We start from the raw sequence: 26,968 nt of genomic DNA on the forward strand, positions 1-26,968 counted from the left end.
CAACTTGCATTTTAATCTCTAGAGTTAAACCTTATATAGTGGGGATTTCTAGTTCCTGTTGATAGCTTGTGTGCGAAAGAGGTACCTTACAAGGGTTGTAGTGCTGGATTTTACTCACCCCCTGGAGATGGGATGGAAGGCTAGAAAATGGGATGGTAAAACGGTGAAGGAGGGTTTTGAGAGAGAAGACCGATGTGCTTGTGCTACCACAGCATATTTCCAGAGGAGGTAACAACAACGGCCAATTGATCAGCCTATTAATGACAGTTTCCCACCCCATCAACATGCCAGGATGAGCCCATGCCATGTGGGGAGACTGCCAGATAAACTGTGGCAGTGTCCCTGCATTTTCTTGGGATATGGGGCTGGGGTGGCCTTCCTTAATAGCTGATCCACATGCACTGCCACCACCACCACCCCCTCAAAATCTATACACTTTAAGCTGTTAAATAGAAATTTCAAGCTTGGTTATTGGCTATAAGGGTGCCATTAATACAAATCAAGGCTCCAGTCAGTCATTTGGCTGGCGGGGCCTGGATCATAACTACTGCACACCTATTTAAACTCCTGGTTATATTCCTTTTGTCCAATCAGTCCATTCCTATTCTAGTGACAGCTTCATCACAGGCAGGGAAATCAGAAATAACTGGAAAGGTTTTGGAGCCTGAAGGAAACAATAAAAAAAACTTGCATCTGAAGCAAATACATAAAATCCAATGCGGCAAATAAGACAACAAAATATATCGTATGATATAAATAATCATAAGGGGTTTGGACAGAGTGGATAGGGAGAAACTGATCCCACCGGTGGAACCAGAGGACACTGATTTAGGGCAAAAGCACCAAGACGACGAGGAAAAACTTTTTTAGTGGAGTGAGTGGTTAGGACCCTGGATGTACTGCCTGAGTGCTGGAGGCAGATTTAATCGTGGCTTTCAAAAGAGAATTAGGTAATTATCTGAGGAGAAAAAAATTGCAGGGCCACAGAGAAAAGGCAGGGGAGTGAGATTATGTGAGTTGCTCTTGCAGAGCGCTGGCAAAAAAGCAACAGGACAAATTGACTATTCCAGTGTTGTAATCATCTATGATTCACATGACCAATACAGAGGAATTAGCCCTGTTGTGACACCTTGCTATGTAGGTAGGCAAATATAGGTCTTTAATCAACCAATATCTATTCTGACATTCATTCAATGAGAATTGCATTTACACCTTGCATCGTTTCATGTTCCAAAGTGCTTCAACGACTAATGCAACTCTTTTGCCAGCCACAGTCAAAGGCAATTCAAGACTATGAGTGAGATGTCACAACAAATTATATATTTGGGTCAGAATGAGATCAAGACAACTGTTAAAATGAAAAGAACTTGCATTTACATATTGCCTTTCAGGATGTCCCAAAACATTTTACAGCCAATTATGGACTTTTGAAGTGTAGTCATTGCTTTAATGTAGGAAATGTGGCTGCCAATTTACACATAGGAAGTATAGTATAAAGGTTTAATGTTAAATATGTAAATAGTCTACATCTGTGATGCAAGATCACATGACAACAGAACTCTCTCTCAGCATACTCTATGTAGATCCTCATGCTAAGCCTGTACCATACATAATAGTGTTTAATAAAAGGTAAAGTTTACAAACATCCTTGCCTCCAACAGAACCTGTAAATCAAAACCATGGACAACCCCACAAGGCCCACAACGATGATAATTCAGGAATGTCCCAAAAACAGCAATGCAAATGATGAGAAAATTAGTCTTAATGATACTGTTTGAGATAAACATTGACCAGGATATGAGAGAACTCCCTTGATCTGCAAAATAGTACTGTGTAATCTTTTACATCCGAGGCCAGATGCGGCTTTGGCTTAATGTCTCATCCATAAGACAACTTCCTCAGTACTGCAGGTTTTGTACTTAAGCCTCTCCTAGCTGAATTCGAATGCATGACCTGACTCAATGGCAAAAGTGCTACGACTGAGCCACAACCATGCTGCCCAGGCAGTGGGAGATCTCTGTGCTGCTTTAAATCATACCATGGGATCTTTACTGGACACCCAACATCTTCAGATGTGTCATATGAATAAATATGTTTTTAAGCACTTCCTGCAGAGTAAAATTATCTACATTTGTTCCTCTTGCTATGTTGCTGGCCACTGGGTCTACTTGATACCCCTCGCTGAAACCAAGATGGATCATCACATCTTGAACTGCGTCTGCAATGGTTCAATACACCACATGATGCATTTGCCCACTAATTCATCAGAGGCATTAGTTCTTTTTAACGATCCTTCAGAGAGTGTTCACTTGATACTTTCAAAGTTATTTCTAATTTCGCAAACTATTTTTAATACTTCCAACAGATCAAAAATTGCCGCTCAACACTATTAAAAAAATCTGTGCCATTGTTAGATGTGAGCAGCACAGTCCTGATTTAAACAAGATTTCTGAAGGCTCCTTAATGTAAATTGGAACAACCCGTTTGTCCTTTTTAGGCCCAATACTCCAGGTTTTCTCTGATTCAAGAACCATTCTGAATAAAGGTTACTGATCTGAAACATTAATTGTTTCCCTCCACAGATACTGCTTAGCCTGCTGAGTATTTCCATCCTTTTCTGCTTTTATTTCATGTCCTTTTGAACTGGATGTGGCATTCGGTGACCTGAACATCGTTCAGCAGGTCGGGGAGAGAGATTTTCCCAGCATCATTGCAAAATATTAATAATTTTCCCTATGTGAATTATTAATATAGTATTCTTGTTCAACTTTTCACCAACAAAACAAAAATAATTATAAATGAACATTTCCTAAACAATAATAAACAAGCAATACAGTAGCATCGTGGTTACGTTACCGGACTAAATCCAGAAACACGAGTTCAAATCCCACAGTAGCTGGGGAATATAAACTCAACTAATTAAATAAAAAGCTAGTAATGGTGGTCATGAAACTGCTGAATTGCAATACCCATCTGGTTCATGAAAGTCCCTTAGGGAAGGAAATCAGCTGTCCTTGCCTTGTCTGGTACATGTGTGACTCCAGGCCCATCGCAATGTGGTCGACTTTGAAATAGCCTCTGTCATTGCCTAGCAAACCAATCAGCTGCATTCAAAATGGTCCAGCACTTTCACAGGCAATTAGGGATGGTTAATAAATGCTGACCTTGCCAGTGACACCAAAATCCTGTGAATGAATTTTTTAAAAATTGGCTGCACTGCCAACTATTTTAATCAGATGGCCAAAAATATCCATGAATAAAATATTATGCCATAGGAATTAAATAATTTCCTTTGCACAGCTTGCTGGCATTGCTTTCATTTTACAGACTAGCTCTATTGTTGAAGCAGACAGTCCCGGCTCCTGATAAACAAACAGCATTAGACTGGCCCAAACGATTTTCACACTCTCCTCTTCGCACCTCTTTGGCATTCATCTCTAAAAATCCCATAGTGAGATGAAGAATTTAGTATCTTGACCTAAATGAGCAAATTCAGAACAGGGGAATTTTTTAAAACTAAAAATGTTCAATTGGAATCTGGGATTTCTAGCCGACATCTTTAAAATTTTGCACAACTGCTCTGATTTTTAAACAGATTTCTCGTCATAGTCAGAGCTTAATGCCCATTTCTCCAAAATTTTTATTTGGTGTCATGGTAGCTCACAAATCCTGCATCTTCGCTAGAATTTGTTTTTATAGCCAGGTAGCCTTTTACTTCTGCAAAAGTGAAAGTCAGTCTGGCTTTGCTTCGAATGTTCCAAGGGCCCTTATTTTGTCATAACCATAACAAATCGATCATAAAGTTATAGCTGAGAAGTCACTGCTTCATTTAACAGTGGAGTTAGATAAACATGTGTAAGAAAAGATTTTTGCTGAAAGGCTTAGATGAAGGGGGAGCATTGAGTGGAGCATAAACATGGACCAGTTCCTATTCCTGTCCTGCAAATTCTATGTAATTTTATGTAAGGGCTTTGTTCAAAGTCCTAGAATAACATGCATTGACTGCATAAATGAAGGTTAGGCAATACAAACAACTATACCATCATAATTTACATATATAGCACAACTGTCTCTAAACCAAAGATGACAGGAAATACAAAATATCTTAGTTTATACTTTATTATAAAAAAGTAGCCGAAAAGCAGTAGCAAGTTGATTTAGATGCAGAACGAAGCAGTGGATACAGATGAAGTGCTCAGATAAGGATACATTGCATGAAGGGTTTACAACTGTGCGAAACAAGGGTACTACAAGCTTTTTTAAAAAGCCCGCCTCTGTCCAGGAAATCTAATAAATTTAAAGACACAATCCAAGTCATGCTGTTTACATCCTGCACAATACATTAAGACATTAGCAGTAGTAATTGGCAGTTGCAGAAAACAAATGCCACTTTATATTTATTATTAGGAAAGGTGCTTTTTGAGGGGTTTTTGTTAACAGTTATTCTGGCAGCTCAAGAAAATTACATTATCCTTCAACATTTGTTCTAACCATAATATATACATTTCAAAATTTGCTTCCATGCTTCTAAAAGGTAAACCAAAATTGAAATCTACAGTACATTTTAAAGTATAAAAATATATTACAAATCTGCAGAAATATTTACAAGCAATTTACTATTATCTATATGCAACTCTTTATACCTTCTGAAACTAAGACTAGGATGTTACAGAATAATCTAGAATTTTCCCCATCTTCGTACAAGTAAAAATACAGGCTCTCTTTCACGTGATATACACGCGAGCATGAAGATTATCAACAATGCGATCACTTGGTTAATCTCGTCTCTAAGGTCTTCTATGCAGCAAGCTTTGGTGCATCGAAATAAAACTTTCCAGCTTTTATTCCCCCAAAAGATCAACATCCTACAGTGGCAGCAGAAATTAATTAATTTTCAACATTTTGGATCAGTTTTATATTAAACACTGAAGTCATGTTTAAAGTTCACAAAACTTAATTCGTGAATTTTTACTGTAAAGATATTTGGAAAGAAAAGATACAGATTAAAGAAAAACCATTACAATGTATCTAGTTAAACTGAGGTTGTTATGCCATATGTAGCAACCAGGAGAAAATAATAAAAAATGTCTGCACTCCAATCAGGAGTTAGACAGTTTAGATTTTTTTTTTTGTTTCTTTTTAAAACATTTGTGAAATTTGAAATCTTGATTTAGATTAGGAAGGGGCACAGCCTGAAGCAGCAAGCAAACAAGTCCCAAGGAGGAAGTTTCTCATTGCACTTTCCCCCATGTTAGATGCCGAACATTCCCTGTAGAGCTTTTCCCATTGTACCGTCTCATCTCGAAGAGGTGGAGTGTGAATCCAACTGAAGCTTCAGATCCATTCTCCCAAAGTCTGCTTTTAGTACAAATAATCAGCTAGGACTGGGAGAAAAAAAGTGATTCTAATGTGCAATATTCTATTCCAGTCATGGTGGCTAAATTTGACACCATTCTGGTTCCCGGATTGGACCTTACCTCCTTTTCAGCCTTTTCTGTGGCATTGTCCTGTAGGGGAAAGAAATCCAAAAGTTATTTAAAAAGCAAAATTTTGCTTCTAAAGTGAGTTGCAACATGGACAGAAAATATTTAAATAAAACTCATAAACAGAAGCTAAATGACTAATTATAATATATAACCCTTGCTCGGGGCATGATTTTGCAACCACTCAAAGTTTTGCATGCCCCATGCCAAACATTTACTATTTCCAATACAATTTTGCTGAGGTAAACTTGTTTCTTTATGCAGGGAATGCTGTGCCACAGGGAGTAGGTGAGGGAGAGATCACTTCACTTTTTAAAGGGAAGAATAAACATTTGAAGAATTGTAAGTTATCAGAAGAGAGCAGGTCAGTGGATTTAGTTTGGATTGCTCTAAGTCAGTACAGACAAGGATACACTAAATGCTCACCTGTAAACTTCTGTTCTTCAATTTAAAAAAAGTAACTTATCTATAGGCTGGATTTTTAATCAGAATGTACTGTCCATAAACTTTTGGAACAGGAAAATAAAATCTGCAAAATAACTTGAGGGAAATAAATAAATCCAGGCAGAGATAAAAACAAAAAACTGCGGATGCTGGAAATCCAAAACAAAAACAGAATTACCTGGAAAAACTCAGCAGGTCTGGCAGCATCGGCGGAGAAGAAAAGAGTTGACGTTTCAAGTCCTCATGACCCTTCAACAGAACTAACAACTAGTTCTGTTGAAGGGTCATGAAGACTCGAAACGTCAACTCTTTTCTTCTCCGCCGATGCTGCCAGACCTGCTGAGCTTTTCCAGGTAATTCTGTTTTTGTTTTAAATCCAAGCAGACTTTTGCTGCTTACCGCTTTTTCCCCCACAACATACAGCAAAAAATATGTTAAACAAATTGCATGGCTTCCTCCTACTTCCCAATATATACACGTGCAAGCACACCTACTGATTTAAAGGGTGACAACTATTCCCAGTGCAGTTGCCAAGAGAGTCCTCTTTTCACAGGGGACCATTCAAATTCACTGAGAACGAGAGAAAGAAAAATTGACAACAAGAGCATATCTAACACACAAAGGAATTACTCCTGCACTCAGCGTCACCCCAAATACTTCCAATTGCATATAGAAAGTAATGAAGAAATTTAAATTTTCCAAAAATCATACATTAAAAAGAATGGCAAGTCTTAGTTGAAGTGCCACTTTCATTTGGTCTTTCTAATCAAGTCCTCCAGTTATTGGTTTGTTGTAGGAAAGACAAGTTCAGCTTTTAACTATCAAGTGCCTACCTCTCTCATTTTGTTTCTGTCCTAGTTGGTTACTCCTTTGGGAGATGTTGGGGATCACTTTTCTTTAAACTGGAACTGCAGGATAAGAGTAGTTCAATGACTCTGGAAAAATTGGCCATTTGGACACAAACTCCACAGCTCAAGGTCAAGTGCACTGAAAATTTTCAGTAAATGGTCACAACAGAACATTCTCAGGCATACTATTCAGGTTGCAGCTCGTTAGCAAGGACATTGGTGGGTGTTTTCCCATCCTTAAGGCAGTACTTAGCACAGAGACAGTCTCAAAACAATGACATTTAGAGAAAGTGTGCATTCTGATTTTGAACAGGGGCTTGATTTATAGCATGAGGGCATGATAATTAGAGCAAGGCTCCTTGGGTATCCTTTTTTTGGCCCCTTAGCTACGATATTAAAGTTGTTTTTAAAAAATGCATTTTGAAGCAACACCCAGATGAAGTCTTCAGTTCATCATTCAGACCTGGGCACTAAGCCATATGAGTCACAGCCTGAAGGGGGGAGCACTAGTTGCAGGAGAGGTATTTGAGACTATTCGTTCAGTCATGTCTAAGTATTCAAGCGAGTGATCATCAAAGAACAAATTAAAATGAATATATTGCATAGGCACAGGACAGTACCTGTACTACAATTAGTTGACACTGAATTGGGATCCAGTATTTCTCTAACCGATTCCAAGGAGCGCTTGCAATAGATTCTGGACTTCCTAACACGGACTCATGGCTGGCCCCATTGATTTATGAGGTCAGAAACAGGAAGCACGATGGTCCATTTTCTGCTGCAGAAGGGACTCCAGAAATGTTCAAATTGCATTTTGTGGTCCATCGAATTGCCAAATTTGTATCAGTTTGCTCAGTCAGACTCAACAGTCTTGAATTAATAGTGCACCTAAAACAGAACAGAAACGGCAAACTGTGTCGTGTTGGACTCTTTTGACCAAAACTAATCAGAGGAATGGTAATTTGCTGAGATATAAAAACTCTGAATTGCTTTCATTTGGCCAATTTTAGTAAAAGGGGCATTAATTGTCAGGTAGGGCTTACTGTTTACCGCTAACCCTGATTAATCAAATTCAAACTGACCTCAAGTTGGAAATAGGTACCTTGAGGTTGACAGCTAAGAGAGTGCTACCTGGGAAGTTACTACCTTTAAATGTTCCTTTAGGGTGTTTGAGTTCAGCATTGATAAGGCGACTGCTTGATATCCAATTCTTTTACAAATATAAAGTATTGGGAGCAAAAACCCCATATTCCCCTATCTGATTGGTACTTCTATCCCAGAAACATTGATCTACACACCTTCCAGTTGCTCAGAGAGCATGTTATTAACTGAGAGAAACATAAAAACTGGAATAAGCCATTCACACCCCCCCCCCCCCCCCCCCCCAAAAAAAAAGAGCTGCTCCACCATTCAATCAGATCATGGCTGACCTGTATCTTAACTCTATCCAAGTGCCTTGCTTGGCTCCATATCTATCTTTTTATATTCTTTTCCAGTAAAAAAATTATTGATCTCAGATTTGAAATGATTAATTAAGCTAGCATGCACTGCTTTTTGCATAAGTATGCTCCATACTTCTACCAACCTTTATCTCAAGTGTTTCCTAACTTTTCAACTGAATGGCCTGGCTCTGATTTTAAGGCTATGTCCTTGTCCTAGATTCCCCCACCAGTGGGGGGGAAAAAAACCTCTCTTCATCCATCCACATCAATTCCTTTCAAAATCTTAAAACCTAATCAAATCATAGAAGCTTACAGCACAGGAGGCCAGTTACACCCGTGCAGATTATTCGAAAGAGCAGCCATGCTTAGTCCCACATCAGGCTTTTTGTCTGCAACTCTGTTACTTGCTCATCCGCAAGTACTTCGTGGAATCAGCTTCCACTATCTTTTTAGGTAGAAATTCCAGATCCCAACGACTCAGTGACAAAAAATTTCAACTCCTCTCCAGATCTTTTGCCAATGATTTTGAACCTATGACCCACTCGCCAGATGGAATTTTTTTTCTTCTTATGTACACTATCAGAACATATCATCTTGAAAATCTTTATTATGTCCTTCTTTACCTTCTTGGTACCAAGGACAGTCCTAACTTTTCCAACTTCTCTTCATAACTGAGGACCCTCATCTCTGGTAACATTCTGGTAAACCTATGTACTCTTTTTGCGTCTTTCTTCAGGTGTAATGTCCAGAATTGTCCACAACACTCAAGTTGAGGCCTAACTAGAGATTTATAAAATTCTACCAAGATCCCTTGGCTTTGCTATTCTATTCTCCCTTTATAAATCCAAGTAACCCACATAATTTTTTAAAATAACATTATCAACTTGTTCTTCCACCTTCACAAATTTGTGCATATGGACACCAAACTCTCCGCTCATCGACACTTTTCAAAATCGTATTAATAGTATCTTTCCATATTAGTCACAATTCTCCACATTGAACTCCATCAGCCAAGCTTCTGTCCATTTCACCATCTTGCATTAACCTGAAGCCTATAACTATCCTCATCATTACTGACAACTTTGCCAAGCTTTACATAATCTATAAGCTTTATAATGCTGCTCCCTACATCCAAGTCTAGGATGTTTGTAAAAAAAAATGGACCTGAAACTGACTCTTGGGCAACACCACTGCAAGCCACCTCCCAGTCTGAAAAACATCATGCCACCACTGCACTTTGCAGCCTATTACTGAGTCAATTTTATATTTACGCCCCACTTTTGCCTTAATTTATGGGCTTTTGCCTTAATAAGCCTCTTGTGACACTTTTACCTAATGCCTTTCCCTTAACTAGCCCTTAATTTTCTATATTTCGGTGAATACTACAAACCTAGTTTAAGTAATTTCTCCTCATAATCTAACCCTTGGAAATAACCTGGTGAATTTGTGCTGGGCTCCTTTAAACTACCAACATATCGATTCCAAGATGTGGTTCCTAGAACTGTGCATATTACTTCCCTCTTTATTCCAGTCCCCTGTAACTAGAAGGCTAGAATATAAATAAAGGCCAGATTTCCATTGCCCTTTTGAAAATTACTTGTACCCAGGTACTACGTTTTAATGCGTAATTGGGCTTCTAAAGAGGAGCTGGATGCAGGATAGTGAAGTTGAAAATTGCAAAACCAAGGCCATACTACTCGAAGCTGGCAAAGGTGGGAGAAGAGAACCAGCAACACCAAGATTGTAGCATGTCTAACAGCTCTTTCTGGTGTTTCTAAAAAGTTAGGGCTCTTACTGTCATGAGGAGGATGGGATGTAGTGCAGAACCAGCCTTTGTATACACAAAGTGAAGATGATAGATGACATGATAAAGATAATGCTTTTCCTCACATAATGAAACAATAATATTGGTCTTTTATTAACTAAACAAAATAATGCAACTAACAACTTTAAAACCAAATTGTAGGATCCTCACAGGTTAACTGTTTTTAAGGCTCAACAATTTTTAAAACTGGGCCCTTGCATTTATTTCTACTCTTTCAACATTCTCTTCCTTCCATCACCAGGAGCTATGTATTGCTTGTACATAATATTGAGCAGTACATTTTAAACATTTACTGCCCACTTATCAGATGGGTTACTTTACAAATTACATAACCATGTGTTTTGGTTTTGAGAAACTAAAAAGGCAAAATCTGTGCACTTTATAAATACAACCCAAATTTTACCATTGATGATGCTTGGACCAACAACTCTTCAGAATCTCGATTTAAAATACATTTTTAAAATCACATTTAATGTTCTTGAAACACTGGAGAAAGGAGTTTTGATAGAAGTGTTTAAAATCATGAAGGGTTTAGACAGGGTAAGTAGTTTCTCATGCCTGAAGGGTTGATAACCAGAGGGCTCAGATTTAAAATGATTGGCAAAAAGAACAAAAAGTGACATGAGGAAAAACTTATATCACACAATGAGCGGCTAGGATTTGGAATGCATTATTTGATTGGGTGATGGATACAGATTCAATAGTACCTTTCAAAACTGAATTGGATAAACAGTTGGAGGAGGGAAAATTGCAGGGATATGGAGAAAGATGAGGGAGTGAGACGAATTGGATTGCTCTTCAGAAGAGCTGTTGCAAGCTCACTGGGCCGAATGGCCTCCTCCTGTGCTGTATGATTCTTTGATTTATTTCCCTATATTTACAAGTTATTTAGAGTCCAGTAATTGACATGAATTTATGGGTTCCCTTGGTTTACTGGCGAGAGATCAATAAGTGGAAGATGCAAACAAATAAAAGATTGACTACGCTAGAATGAAGCTGTTTTCAGTGGCACATGGGGTGAATTGCATTGAGTAAATCACTTCTCTTAAAAGGATCATGAACAAAATCCCTATTTGTGTAAAAATGTGACCTGCCTTTAAAGTACACTTGCAACAATACTAGTAGAATGCAGATTGAGTTTTATTTTTAGCCCTACCTGTGCTGATTCTTCTAGACTTAAGTGAAGTTTAGTTGTCATGTGTCAACCATGGAGCCATGTTCATAATGTTGTAAGGAGCCAGTCGGCCTGTCAGTACAAGTAAAAACAGCTCAAAGCTGAATTATTCAGAAGTACATTACACTGCTTCAGCACAAAATTGTACTATTTGAGTGCAGTTAAGACTTTATTCCTATTTTTACCAAGTGAAAAAAACTGGCTCTTAAACTGAAGGATGGCAATATGTGTATTACTGTATAAATAAGTTTGAAGAACACAACTCTCTGTTGAATACAAATCTATAACCAACTATCACATTTTAAAGATTTTAAGCATCAGATTTACTCAACAAGAACAGGCTGGTATGACGCTTTAAGAAAACACAAAAGTATTTTCTATTAAGCACAGAAATGCAGCATTTTAAGTGCAACAACTCCTGATTTCTGCTGCCCAAAAATGGGAATTTAAGCTCAGAAACCAAGAGTTGGAATATAACAAATCTCCTGGTACATCACAAGGGTCGACCATGAAATGGTTAACACCCTCCTAAAGGTCTAGAGAGATTTACCCAGTTCATTATGTGCCCTTCCTTGAATACAATAACAGGTTAAGATAGAATGGAGGAGATAGGGCTGTCATCCATCAGGGTTCGGTTTTGCAGCATTCTCTATATCGGACTGATTGTGTCAAGGATTTAAGCATATCAATCTTTACATGTAACTATGAGAATGCCAACCTTTGGAGACAATGTTCAGCACCATTCACAAATCCGCAGATATTGAAGCAGCCCGTGTCCAAATGAAGCAAGGCATGAACAATATCCAGGTTTGGGCTGGCAAGTGACAAGTAACAAGTAACATTTGCACCACACAAGTACCAGACAATCATGATTTCCAATAAGAGAGAACCTAATCATCTCCCCTTGACATTCATTGGCATTACCATCGCTGAATCTCCCTGCTATCAAAATCCTGAGTGTTACCACTGACCAGAAACTGAATCAGCCATATAAATACTGTGGCTATAAGAGGTCAGAGGCTGGGAATTCTGAGAAAAGTAACTCACCTCCTGACTCGCCAAAGCCTGTCCATCATCTAAGAGGCACAAGTGAGGAGTGTGATGGAATACTCCCCACTTGCCTGGATGAGTGCAGCTCCAACGACACTCAAGAAGCTCAACACCATCCAGAACAAAGCAACTCACTTGATTAGCACTACATCTACCATCTTCAATATTCACTCCTTCCAATGCACAGTGGCAGCAATGTGTGCCATCTACAAGATGCATTGCAGCAACTCACCAAGGCTCCTTCAACAGCACTTTTCAAACCCATGGCCTCTACCACCTAGAAGGACGAGGGCAGCAGATGCATGGCAAAAGCACCACCACCTGCAAGTTCCCTCCTAAGTCACACACTACTCTGACTTGGAACTACGTCGCCGTTCCTTCACTGTCACTGGGTCAAAATCCTAGAACTCCCTCTCCTATACGTTCCTTTACGTCATGGACTGCAGTAGTTCAAGAAGGCAGCTCATCGCCACCTTCTTAAGGGCAATTAGGGATGGGCAATAAATGCTGGCCTAGCCAGTGACACCGCATATACCATGAACCAATAAAAAAAGATTTTAAGCAAAGAACCAGAACAAACAAGGTGAATAAAGGATTTTGTAATTAAATGTTAGGAACAGTAAAATATATTACAGTAAATAGAGATAAAATGTAAAGAGAGAATGGGAAATACAGAAGGATTAGAAAAGGGAGTGCATTAAGTGTTTACAGTTTAATCTGAGATGATTATTTTTGTGGTTCAGTGAGATTGGAAAAATTGCAGTCTTCAAAATTGCTTAACTTACGACAGGTTCAGCATTACTGAATGGTTTAACAGAAATCCTGTATATATTGGAAAACAAGCACTTCCCCAGGTTGGTTGGCAGTCTGGTCAATGAATTTTATTTTAAATGTGAGCACATTCCTCCTCAGTATTGCATTTAGTATCAAGATCAAGTGCAGTCTTCAGAGGTTTAGAGGTCAGGAGATACTTGGGCCATGTTGAGCAATGAAATGAGTTTAAAAAGATAGATAGGTATATAATAGACATACATATCAAGTCCCCATTTTTAAGTCATACACTGTCATTTTTATAAATACTTCTACATTATAGCTAGCTAGCAGGATGCATTGCAATTTGGGGAGTCAAATCTGTTGGAGTCTAGAATTTATTTATTTTTATTCATTTATGGGATGTGGGCATCGCTAGCTATGCTAGCATTTATTGCCTATCCCTAATTGCCCTTGAGAAGGTGGTGGTGAGCTGCCTTCTTGAACCATTACAATCCCTATGGTGTAGGTACACCCACAGTCTACTATAAATGGAGGAGCTAGGAATTGCAAAAAAAAAAGAACTGCAGCACTATTACTACTGCTTACATTAGTAAGCTTGTAACTCTTTCGAGTACAAACATGTTTCCATCTGTTCCTATTCAGATGAAGTTACATTGTTTCATAGTTTGCCATTGTGAGATTTGAACTCTTGGTCTTGGGGTTACAAACCCAGTACCATAACCACTTGGCTATTTAGGCCAAGCCCATTAGTAAGCTTGTACTTGCATTGTAACCAAAGAACTTATAATAGAAAAATCTGGCACAAAGATGCAACAAGGGTCATGCTGCCAAGAAGGTTTTGTAGAAAATCTGAACGTTATGCATAACCTGATGAGATTTTCTTTCCTCCCCCACAAGATGTATAGATGATCAGATTTTTATACACGAAAATTTTGTCTGGACTGACTATATAGAACCTTAAAAAGGGTGCGTTGTCCAAACAGTTAAAAAAAAATCAGAATTAGTGACAAACCAATTTCTTACAAAAAAACCTATCATCTGTTTTATGGAAACACTAAGTACAGCTGCTTTTGTTCCTATTCAGCTTCACCTGAAATATCATCAGTGTCACTTCCAGTCCTCGCATAAAGTCCATTAAGAATGGATATTGCTCCATTCCACATTTTTTGTAGTCACATGTAACATCTGATGAAGAATTTCACACAACCTTCAAAGTGCAAAAATGTTTTGCCTCAAGGGTAATTCAGTAAATAGAAAAATTGCGACACCTCCACAGCATTGTCTACAAAGCTGTACAGATTGGGTGAGTTTTTAGAATATTTACAAATTTATTTACAACATCAACATTTTGTTTTCCAATGCTGGTGTAGGCACCAATATTTAAACTTACATTTTCCTCTTTTTTATTCTTTCACAGGGGGCACCATTGACAAGGTCAACATTTAGTGCCCATCCCTATTGCCCTTGAGATCGATGTGGTGAGCTGCCTTTGTGAATATAACTGAATTACTTAACAGGGTATCCCAGAGGGAAGTTACAAGTCATCCGTATTATTATGGGTATCATGGAGGCCAGGCTGGGTAAGAACAGCAGATTTACTTTCCTAAAGGACTTCAGTGAACCAGCTGAGTATTTAAACAACAATCCAGTAGTTTCATGGTCACCAATACTGATACCAGCTTTTTATTTAAATTCCCAGGCTGCTGTGGCAGGATTTGTACTCAGGTCTCTGGGCTGTTATTCCAGTAACAACCACTCTGCTACTGTCCCCCAAAATAAAATTCTATGATTACAGATAGCAGGCACAGAGCCCTCATCACATTAGTTGATAGTTTAGTTTACCAAAAGTAAGCCTCAAACCAAATAAGGAGTGGAACTGTGGTGTTCAGAAGTCACTAATACTGATCTAGCAGAACAAATATTTTTTTCCTGAATTACAAAACTAAATTGAATTTTGTCAAAATTAGACTATTTTGGGCCAGGACCCAAGCAGGGAAGGTGTACAAATGATTGCTTTCTTTGCCATGTTTAGGGGCCTGGTACAGGGTCTGGTTTCTCAGGGTACCACTTGATCAAAAACACGTTAGTGTCAATGATCCCTCAATCCAATCTCCAACTCTGCCAACAGGAATACTTTGAGTTCTGCAACAGTCTGCATTTCATTCTTCCTACTTCTTTTCCTTATTTGTTGGCACCCAAGTGCTGTTTCTCTTTAGACAGTACAAGACCGATGAACAGATTAAATGGTCATAACCACTCCAGCCACAACCTCTACACATCACTAATGCTGACAGTTCCCAGCTCACTGATACTCTTCAATTCAAGTTTTGCCATATAGTCTCACCATCTCCCATTCTGCTTTTATGCTCCTTCCAAAGCAGTATTCACCCTAAGAATCAGCCATAAAGCAAACATATCGACATCACAAAATATATGAGTTTAATTCTTATTACTCTGGTGCTAACTGGTCTTCTCTCCCACTGAAATCCAACAACTTCCTTGCACAATACTTCCAAATGCATCCATCCACAAATCAGCCTTCAGTACCCTACCAAAATGTTGCTTGGCTACCAGTCTCAATCATGTTGTTCCACATCTCACTAAGTATCTTTACACCAAAGTGCTAAGTCACTGCAAAACCACTCAAGATTTATTCTAACATGCCCTTCTGCACCCTGCACAACTTTCTAGGAACATGCTCATATACCATAAATATATAGCATAAATAGCAACCCCTTTCGGCCTTTCTTATATTATTGCCCATGAAAATGACAGCACGTGAGCTAAGCGCTTCTTCGTTTGGAACCTACTAAAACGTTCCCAGAATCAAGGTATGATTTGCACTAGAACTGCACATGTATATTTCAAGTCAAATTCGCAGCCAGTGAACACGACACAAAAACCTCAAGATCAGCCTTCCCACTTGGTAACTCCCAATGCAGTGCAGTTGAGCTGCATTCTTTGTGACACCACGTTCCAGTGCCTCGAAATACTGTCACAAAAACAAACTCTTAAATGTCCCGGGGAAACATTGCCTTATCTCAGCCCCAGTTGTATTTCACTAAATCTACATTACTTGGAGCTTTCACTCAATGATTTATGAGAATATCATAAGAAAAAAAGTTGGGTTCTCCAAAGGTCACATTTAAAAAGTCACTATGAAAGATGATTTTCTGGGAGCAGAGCATGCAGAAAGCAAGCTTTTACCCATAATCCGTCAATGCAGAGTTCACGATCTCAGCAGCATCCCTGTGGGAAGATACTTACTTAACTTGTAGTGATAAAATGGAAAGGAAATCTCATTTGCAATAACTGAATGTTTCACTCTCCATATTAAATGTTACTAATGGGACTCCAACCATTTGAAAACAGCTTTTAAAAAAGTGACCATTTACATGGGCAAAGAGGCTCTTGCTACGATGAGAGGCTGAAGTCTGCCAATACTGCAAGCTCTTATGTGTGCGTCTTTCCTCTGAGTTTTCATCCCAGCTGTACTTAGTTGCTCTTTCAACTGTACACAGTAGGTAGAACCATACAGAGTGTGCAGTAGTAATGGCCTGATACACTGGAATCTGGGTTTAAATCTGCACACAAGTAATTGGGATAAAAGTTTCTTCGCTGAAGGCTTTTGGTTTGTCCTAACTGATGGCCTTGAGCAGACTTAGGCTTGTTTACAGGGGGAAGAAAGCTAATTTGAAATGTCAAGATTAAGAAGCAACGATGGAAACCTGAGAAATGATAATGTCAAATTGTTTTAGACACTTCTTGAAGTTGGAACTACAATATCAACTCAGCAATGTGCATAAAGGTGGTGTGAAAAAACTGAAATGAATATACAAAAAATAATACACCAAGATCAAAAGACTAAAGTCGTATCATTAAATATGAGGTATCTCAAGAAGTCTCACTCCTAGTCCAGATGTAAATCAACAAATGTCCTGATCACCACTCCCTCACCCAAAACAAAGTTCTGTAAGACTAATTTCATATTGTAGGGTTTCCAGCATAGAACTGTAATGATGTGAGATGAAGCAGTTACTTTATCTCAGCTTTATAAACAAAATCCATAAACATTTCTAGCTAACCAATCAGTATAACAAGCTACTGTAGAAGAAATATGAATTGCACAATTCCTTCAACTATCCAATAAATTTTAAGGCTTTCCCTCATGCACATTTAAAAGGAGGTAAGCCTGTCATGGAATATTTCAACCTAAATAGCTACCATTTTTTCAAATGAACCAAAATGAAAATGGACTAGAATCAGGTCAACAAACAATTTCAGCCAGCAGCAAGATCTTTATTTTAAAATAGCATGAAATGTAGGTTATATAAACTAACCAGCAGTGGACTTGCTAATTCGCAAATGACAATAGCTGAGGGTTTGAGTTACACTGGGACGAGGCCGGGCAGACACAACGACACTGGGAACATGAAAATGCTGCAGAGGAAATGGGTGCACTTTTTCAAGGTGGGAGGAGGGCTATGATAGCTCTTTTGGGGGACAAGAGCAGTGTCTGAGGGAGCTGACAGACTGGGGAAGTGTCAGTGAGCACTGCACTTAGGAAGTGTTAAACAGCTGATCGAGATGTGGAAGATGTGATCGAGGGTGCTTGAGGTGGCTGAATACTTTAGCAAGTAAATGCAACCTAAGTGTTATCAATTAAGGATGTAAGAAGGAAGAATAAAAAAGTCTCAGTCCACAAGGTCCTCTCCTTCGTTACTTTAATTGCATTTCTTTCTGGATGACAAGACACAAGACGACAGCTGCTATGAAAAATACTGAAGTCCTCTTTTTAAGTCAAGACTACTTCACTCACAATTCAGAAATCATAGCGACTTTCCTCACCTAGTCTCCAAACCAAACAGAAATACTTAGCTCAAGTGGTCATCTTGCAACATTAAGCAAAAAGTGCTAAACTGTAATAATGTACAGCTTAATAGAAATGGCAATGCCCCGCCATGCAGCAACTTAAATAAAAACTCAGACCACAACCTTATTTTCAAATGGAGACACATCCACCTGGCAGAATATCAAAGAGTGTGGTGAAAATCTGTAGTACTTAAAACAATTTTAATAATTTTTGCCTTAACTAAGGCCAGAATCTTTACATATCCTTTGTCCACCATGAAAATGGAAAACACCATTATTTTTGATGTGTGCAATTAAAGGATTAAATGTAACAGGTTAAAGGCTAATGTCCTCTCACATTTTACTCAGACATCATAGTTTTAATGGAGCCAAGATAAAAGTATGGCTAATAGAAAAGAAGTATTAAAATAGAATTAAAATTGCTCATGTGGAGAAAGAAAAAACAGCATAGCACTGTTAAAGCAACATGAGGACATTCATCTGGACAACTGACCCCTTCAGCAGAGTAACAGGTTGGCACATTAAGGTACATAGGTACTAACAGTTGCATTCCCTGAACTATAAATCACCACCAGAATTTTGCTGCGGTTAATTTTGCAAGTTCGAAATGAGAGGACTTGCACTGACATTAAAAAAAAACGAGTTTAGAAAATAAACCTTAACCTTACCGGTATATGTTTGGGTCAAGGAGCAAAGCAGCGTCTTGTGGTAGTTTAGACAAATGAACTGCTTTCGTCCTCAGTTGGGATCTGTCGTTTTCATTCACCCACACATCAGGCAGACTGTAAAAGAAAATATTAAGACATTACTTCAAGAAAGGATATTTAGCTTTCGCCCAGACTCCCTTTAAAATGATTCACTCTCGCTATATTAAAAGTCATAGCAGACTTCAAAAAATTTCCAGCACGTTGCATTTTAATTAATTTCAGCAGGTCTCTTGAAAATTATGCAGTAGAACGTTCACAAAACTCCTTCTTTGCAAGTTTAAATGAAAAACTGTCCTGCAGCAAATTAAAGCAAATATTAGAATATTAATTAGCCATTCATCATCAACGGGAATTTGAGGATAACCAGATTTGTGGATGTTAGCATTTCATTTTTCTCACTCACTACCAATGCTCTGCTCATGTTGGCAAAGTTAGCCGGGTCTGGAACAACCAATTTATCAATTGTTCTGCTGGCTCATAGCTCTCTTATTCACTGGCTCATGACACTAGCATCCATGTCCTTACAGAACCCAGACAAATGGACAAAATGTTTTCCAACACTAACCACAACAACTCCCCCCACCCCCACCCACATTGATGAATACGGAAGGCATCTGTGCTCACCAGCAGTATTTCCATCAGCACTCTCAATGGAACTATGACTTAAAAGATCAAAAGAGATTATGCTTTTTTAAACCGGCCCCTTGTAGTTAGCCGATAGTACACGTAGCATCAACATTGTTTTCCAGCAGGGAATTGGTTTGAACAGCTCTTGAATCTCTGTCCACTTGAAATAGAGGAGGAGCTTGGCTCTAAATTGGCAGATCAGATTTTCCCAGTGCCAGCTGATTGTTAGCAGGAACGGACAATGGAAAAAAATGTTGAGAAAGAAAAATGAAGGTGGCTGGGTGGGGAGAGGCAGCATGTTCAACAGTTGGAGTAGCAATCAGCACTGCAATTTAGAAACTTTGAACGATCTGCCAGGAAATTCCTCATCCTTAAGGAGGATAATTAAACTTTTACTGCGCTGTGTGCTCCATGTTTTCTGACTAATGATTCAAATTAGTTTGGGTGATTACTTTGTGAAATACTTCAAGTCAATGTGCAAACATGATTCAGAGCTTCAGTTGCTAAAATTTTAATTCTCTGCCCCACTCTGATTTCTACACTGTTTCAAGGAAATGCAAAGCCAGATTGAAGAACAGCACCTCATTTTTCCATTCGGCATTTTATGGTCCTCGGATTCAACAATTTCAGATCACAACCACTGCCCTCGATTTTTTAAGAACCTGCTAATTCTGCTATTCTCACCTCCTCTAAACCTATTTTAAAAAAACTTGTTCTAATACCACCTCACCTTCTGACTTGCACCATCATCCCTTTTTGTCATTTAATCTCTTCTGCCATCACAGGCCTTTCTTTCCTCATGTTCTTCCTCATTTCTCTGTACCTGCTTAAAACCATTTCTAACTTGTTCCAGTTATAAAGAAATGTTATTGACCTGAAAAGTTAACTTTGTTTTCTCTCTTCACAGATGCTACCTGACCAGAGCATTTCCAGCACTTGTTTTGAATTTGTATTTATGACCCCACCGCCACTTCTGGTCTTAGCTGAGGTGGAAAGAACCACATTATCTGACCAAACCCTTTCACCAACTCTATCATGTCACCCTTCAGTATTCCGTTACCTGGCAGAAAGTGGCCCAGTCAGGTCAATCTTTCCCAAAAGATTTAATCTCTCAGTTTTATCATCATTCTTGTAAACTTTTTTTGCGCCTGATGTCACTGTTCTTTTCATAGAGTATATTTAAAGCTCAGATAGACAGATTTTTAGGCTCAGGAGATATGGGGGGCAGACTGGGGAAGGGGGGTTGCAGCAGACAGTCATCCATGATCGCATTGAATGGTAGAACAGGCTCGAGAGGCTAAATGCCACATTCCTGCTTTTTCATTCTTTCATGGGACGTGGATTGGGCCAGCATTTGTTGCCCATGCCTAATTACCCCTGAGAAGGTGGTGGTGAGCTGCCTTCTTGAATGACTGCAGTTCATGTGGTGTAGGTTAACCCATGGTGCAATTAGGAAAGGAATTCCAGGATTTTGGCCCAGCGAAAGTGAAGGAATGGCGATATTGTCCCAAGTTAGGGTGGTATGTGGCTTGGGAGAGGAACTTGCAGGTTGTGTTTCCATACAGCTGCTGTCCTCGTCCTTCTAGGTGGTAGAGGCCACGAGTTTGCAAGGTGCTACTGAAGGAGCCTTGGTGGGTTGCTGCAGTGCATCTTCTATATGGGATACACTGCTGTCACTGTGCATCATTGGTGGAGGGAGCGAATGTTTAAGTTGGTGGATGGAGTGCCAATCAAACGGACTGCTTTGTTCTGGCTGGATGGTGTCAAGCTTCTTGAGTGTTGTTGGAGCTGCACTCATCCAGGCACGTGAAGAGTATTCCATCATCCCCTAACTTGTGCTTTGTAGATGGTGGACAGGCTTTGAGGATTCAGGTAGTGGGTTACTCACCGCAGAATTGCCAGCCTTTGACCACGTCTTATAGCCACAGTATTTGTATCTCTGGTCCAGTTCAGTTTCTGGTCAATGGTAATGTTGATGGAAATACAGTGAATGTAGTACCACTGAATGCCAAATGCCAAGGGGAGATAGCTAGATTCTCTCTTGTTGGAGATGGTCAGTGCCTTGCCTGGCGAGAATGTCACTTGTTACTTATCAGCGCAAGCCTGAATGTTGTCTGGGTCTTGCTGCATAAACCTATTTTAAGAGCTTTAATAAGTATATAAAAAGGAAGAGTGTAGCTGAAGTGAACATTGGTCCCTTAGAAGGAGAAATGATCATGGGGCATGAGGAAATGGCGCAGGCATTTCACAGTAGAAGACAGGAGTTCCATACCAGGAATAGATGGTAACTAGGGGCTAAAAAGTGAGGAAATTAAGGAAATTAACATGCACAGAGATAAAGTATTAGAGAAACTTAAGGGATTAAAATTCGACAAATTCCTGGGACCAGATGGCCTACACCCTAGGGTTCTAAAAGAGAAAGCTGCAGAGATAGTGGATGCACTAGCTATAATTTTCCAAAATTCCCTAGATTCTGGAACAGTCCCACTAGACTGGAAATTGGTAAATATAAGAAAGGAGAGAGTAAACAGTGAACTGTTGTCCAGTTAGCCCAACATCAATTGTTGGGAAAATGCTAAAATCTAATAAGTAAGTCTTAACAATGCACTTAGAAAAGCATAGCTCAATTAGAACTAGTCAACATGGAAATCCTTTTTGACAAGTTTAGAGATTTTTGAAGATATGACCAATCGGGTAGATAAAGGGAAACCCATAGATATAGTATACCTGGATTTCCAAAAGGCATTCGATAAGATGCCAAACCAAAAAGTTAATAAGTGAAATAAGTGCTCATTGGAGTTGGGGGTCATACATTAGCATGGATAGAGGATTGGATACCAGACAGAAAACAGAATGGGCATAAACAGGGCTTTTTGAAGTTGATAGGCAGTGAATCGTGCAGTGCTGCAAGAATCAGTGCTGGGACCTCAGCTATTTACAATCTATATTAATGACTAAGATGAAGGGAAAGGGTGTATTGTATCTAAATTTGCTGATGATACCAAGCTAGGTGGAAAGGTAAGCTGTGAGGAGGGGACAGGCAGGCTGCAGATATATAGACAGGTTAGTTCAGTAGGCAACAAGATGGCAGATGGAGCATAATATAGGGAAATGTGAAGTTATTCACTTTGATCGTAAGAATAAAAAATGTAGACTATTTTTTTTAAAAGTTGAGAAACTTTTAAGCGTTGAATATTCAAAGTGACTTGGGCGTGCTCGTACAAAGAAAACAAAGTTAGCATGCAGGTACAGCAAGCAATTAGCAAGGCAAATGGAATGTTGACCTTTATTGCAAGGAGATTGGAGTACAAGGATAAAGAACACTTGCTACAGTTGCAAAGGGTTTTAGTGAGACCACATCTGGAATACTGTGTGCAGTTTTGGTCTCCACCCTTAAAAGGATAAACTTGCATTGGAGACAGTACAGCGAACGTTCACTAAATTGGTCCGAGATGAGGGGGCTGTTCTATGATGAGAGGCTGAGTAAATTGGGCTAACGTTCTCTGGAATTTAGAAGAATGAGAGGTGATCTCATTGAAACCTACAAAATTCTGAAGGGACTTGATAGGTGGACGCTGGGAGGTTGTTTCTGCTGATTGGGGAATATAAAACATGGGCACAGTCTCAGGATAAGGGACTGGTCATTTCAGACTTGAGATGAGGAGAAATGACTTCACTCAAAGGGTTGTGAGTCTTCTGAATTCTTTACTCCAGAGGGTTGTGAATGTTCCATCGTTGGATACATTTAAGGCTGGGATAGACAAATTTTTGATCCCTCAGGAAATTAAGAACTATGGGGAGCAGGCAGGAAAATGGAGTTGAAGACCAAGATCAGCCATGAACGTATTGAATGGTGGAGCAGGCTTGACGGGCCGTGTAGTCTACTCCTGCTCCTATTTCTTGTGTTCACATATATGGACACATACTGCTTCAGTATCTGAGGAGTCGCAAAAGGTGAACATTTTGCAATCATCAGCAAACATCCCCATTTCTGACTTCAATTTGGAGGATCATTGATGCAGCAGCTGAAGATGGTTGAGCCAAAGGCACTACCCTGAGGAGCACCTACAGCGATGAACTGGGCTGAGATAACTGACCTCCAGCAACCACAACCATCTTTTCTTTGTGCTAGGTATGATTTCAACCTATAGTGAGCTTTCCCCCGATTCCTATTGACTGCAGTTTTGCTAGGGCTTCTTGATGTCACACTTAGTCAAATGCTGCCTTGATGTCAAGGGCAGTCACTCTCATCTCACCTACTGAGCTTAGCTGTTTTGTCCACGTTTGGACCAAGGCTGTAATGAGGTCAAGAAATATTACACAGGACACAGATTCCATCAGATATTTTATTGCATCTTCAAGACAGATTCAAACGCACCACCATCACACACTCTAAAGTTAGTTATGAGAAAACACCACAAGAAAACAGTACACCGAGATAACCGTACAAACAACTACCATAAATCTCTTAAATCTCAAATACAAATTATAAACATGGAGATTCCAGGGCTGGGATTTTTCCATGGGAAAGGTCAGGAGCTGAGTTGCTCTGGCAGAACCCAAACTGAGCGTCAGTGAGCAGGTTATTGCTTAGTAAGTGCCGCTTGAAAGCACTTTCAATGACACCTTCCATCACTTCATTGATGATCCAGAGTAGGCTAATGTGGTAAATGCCAGTTTAGATTTGTCCTTTCTGCGCACAGGACATTGTCAGTTAGGTGCCAGTGTTGTAGCTCACCTGGAACAGCTTGGCTAAGGGCGCAGCTGGTTTTGGAGCATAAGTCTTCAGTACTGTTACTGCAATGTTGTCAGGGCCCATAGCCTTTGCAGTATCTAAGGTCCTCAACTGTTTCTTGATATCATGTGGAGTGAATAGAATTGGCTGAAGACTGGCATCTGTGATGCTGGGGACCTCTGGAGGAGGCAGAGATGGATCATTTGCTCATCACTTCTGGCTGATGATCACTGCAACTGCCTCAGCCTTCCCTTTTGCATTGATGTACTGGGCTCCCTCATCTTTGAGGATGGAGATATTTGTGTAGCCTCCTCCTCCAGCTAGTTGCTTAGTTGTCCACCACCATTCATGTGGGTGTGGCAGGACTGCAGAGCTTAGGTCTGTCCCATTGGTTGTGGGATCATTTAGCTCTGTCGTGTGCTGCTTATGTCGCTTGGCATGCAAGTAGTTATAGCTTCACCAAGCTTACGCCTCAATTTTAGGTATGCCTAGTACTGCTTTCTACATTCTTCATTGAACCAGGACTGATTCCCCTGCCTTTAGCATCACGGTAGAGTGGGATATATACTGGGCCATGAGGTTACAGATTGTGTGGAATACAATTTTGCTCTGCTAATGGCCCGCAGCACCTCATGGATGCCCAGCTTTGAGCTGCTAGATCAATTTGAAAACTATTCCATTTAGCATAGTGATAGTGCCATACAACATGGAGGGTATCCTCAATGCAAAGGCAGGTCTTCGTCTCCACGCAGTGGTCACTCCTGCCAATACTATCATGGGCAGATGCATTGGCAACAGGTAGACTGGTGAGGACGGGGTCAAGTAGGGTTTTTCCCCTTTGCTGGTTCCCTCACCGTCAGCTACTAGACTGGGTCTGCGACAATGTCATTTAGGATTCGGCCAGCTCAGTCAGTAGCAGCGCTACCAAGCCACTCTTGGTGATGGGCATTGAAGTCCCCCAATCAGAAGTACATTCTGTGCCCTTACCATCCTCAGTGCTTCTTCCAAGTGACGTTCAACATGGAGGGGTACTGATTCATCAGCTGAGGAGGGCGGTAGGAGGTAACCAGCAGGAGATGCCCTTCCCTATATTTGACCTGATACCATGAGACATCATGGGACCCGGAGTCAATGTTGAGGACTCCCAGGGTAAATCCCTCCATCTCTCCTGATTGGCTACTGCTTTGCTGTCATCTCCGGTGGGACAGCTCATATCCAGGCATGATGATGGTGGTGTCTGGGCATTGTCTGTAAAGTATGATTCCGTGAATATGACTATGTCAAGCTGTTGCTTGACTAATCTGTGGGACAAGTCTCCCAATTTTGGCACAAGCCCTCAGACATTAGTAAGGATGACTTTGCAGGGCTGACAAGGCTTGGTGTGAGACAGTCACTTCTGGTGCCTAGGTTAAATTCTTGCTCCTATGTGGGTAAATGCTGAATGGGAGCCAAAGGATCAGTGTTGCCATCCCCACTATCTTTAATTTACACCAAAACTTGGATCAAGAAGCTCAACGTGCATTGCTGAAATTTACAGACGATGAGGGTGAATATTGAGTCTCCAGTGAATGGTGAACAAAATTATCAAACGAGCTGGAGAAAACAGGCAAGCTGTCAAAGGTCAGTGCTGGGAAAAATTTAATATAGATGAGCGTAAAGTATTGAAAATAAGAAAAAACATTAAGACTATTCCATGAACTGCAATCCCTCCGTCTTTCATGTTCACTTAGAACTTAATCATGTCCAACCACTGCAGAACAATCAAGGCTACGAGGATGCTGACACTTAAAAGAGGATTAACGTTTTGGTTCTAGACCTTGCAGTCTAACACAAAGGCTATACCAAAAATGTAAATCGGTCTTAAATGCTGATGGCCCTTTATATTTCTATCATTTTCTGTTTTTAAGTGTTCAGTAATTGCTGTTTTAAGAAAAATCTTGTACAAATAGAATGACAGAAACAGTAGAGTGCTTAGTACAGGACATAACTTCTGATCAGGTCATATTATGACTATAATAATAATAATATAAAAACAAAAAAACTGCGGATGCTGGAAATCCAAAACAGAATTACCTGGAATTATGACTAGCTTTTCTGGTCAGCAAGAAACAAGGGAGATTCAAGCTTTTGAACAGGATGGTGAAAGTTAAGGTACATATTTTGGATGAGCTAAACTTTACAAAGAGTTGAAGATGAAAAGTTGACCTGCAAAGTATTGGAACAGCTGAGCTTGGAGGTAACAAAAGCATGGATGAGGGTTTATATCAGCAAATGGACAGGAGGAGCTGAAATGGGAAATATTATGGAGATGGAAGTAGGCGGTTTTGATGCTGAGAAAGATAAAAGGGTCAGAAGCTCAGTTCAGGGTTGAATTGTCAGTCCAATTGTCATGAATATTTCAAATGTCAGAAACAGAATTTTTTTTAAAAAAGAGAAACTGCATATCTCTTGTCTGAGGAAACAGATGCTTCAAAAATTGCAAGGTATGAGTCAGTTACATGATAGCCATTTAATAAAAACATCATATTTTCTCAAAGTTAAATATACAGACCAGAAAATACTCCACATCACACCAAAATGGGAAAGAGAGTCAATTGCTGTTTAATTATACCTAGCTGCATTCTGAACAGAGTCCAATTCTTTATGTTTGTCTGCATGCTAAACTTAATTAATTCTTCAAGTGGTTTAAGTTAAGACAATATAGAGTCTTAGCTTGGGTTCATATCTCTTATGTAATGCTTGAAATATTTCTGCTACAGGATAACAGGAAAGGAACCCAAATATATCTCTAGAAGCAAGGAATCTTTTAGAATAGATGAAAACCTATTGGGGAAAAAAAATTCTATCCATCGATCAGATGACCCAACAACCATCAACACATCCATTTTACCATGAAGCCAACATAACTTGCATATTACAACATGTAGCACATATCTAGTTTGGGTATAGTTACCTAACAGCTTAAACCAAAACATCACATTTCATTT

General features: G+C 39.6%; 1 protein-coding gene across 8 annotated transcripts in view; it reads right to left on the reverse strand.

The window, feature by feature from the left end:
- Nucleotides 1–26,968, reverse strand: part of aebp2 (AE binding protein 2) — a 143,116-nt gene that overhangs the window by 53,884 nt on the left and 62,264 nt on the right. For 2 of the 8 annotated variants that reach the window (XM_041203025.1, XM_041203024.1), the window contains exons 7-9: nucleotides 18,581–18,694; nucleotides 5,478–5,507; nucleotides 4,104–4,865 (exon numbers count right to left, since the gene is read on the reverse strand). In XM_041203025.1, coding sequence (XP_041058959.1) covers nucleotides 4,679–4,865; nucleotides 5,478–5,507; nucleotides 18,581–18,694 — 331 coding nt within the window. In that variant the 3' untranslated portion in view covers nucleotides 4,104–4,678. Of the gene's footprint in view, nucleotides 1–4,103; nucleotides 5,508–7,421; nucleotides 7,664–11,198; nucleotides 11,289–18,580; nucleotides 18,695–26,968 lie in introns of those variants that run through there. The other 6 variants (XR_005944874.1, XR_005944875.1, XM_041203029.1 and 3 more) reach the window with 6 other exon arrangements.

This window comes from Carcharodon carcharias, chromosome 13 (assembly GCF_017639515.1).
Source record: "Carcharodon carcharias isolate sCarCar2 chromosome 13, sCarCar2.pri, whole genome shotgun sequence".
Taxonomy (NCBI): domain Eukaryota; kingdom Metazoa; phylum Chordata; class Chondrichthyes; order Lamniformes; family Lamnidae; genus Carcharodon; species Carcharodon carcharias.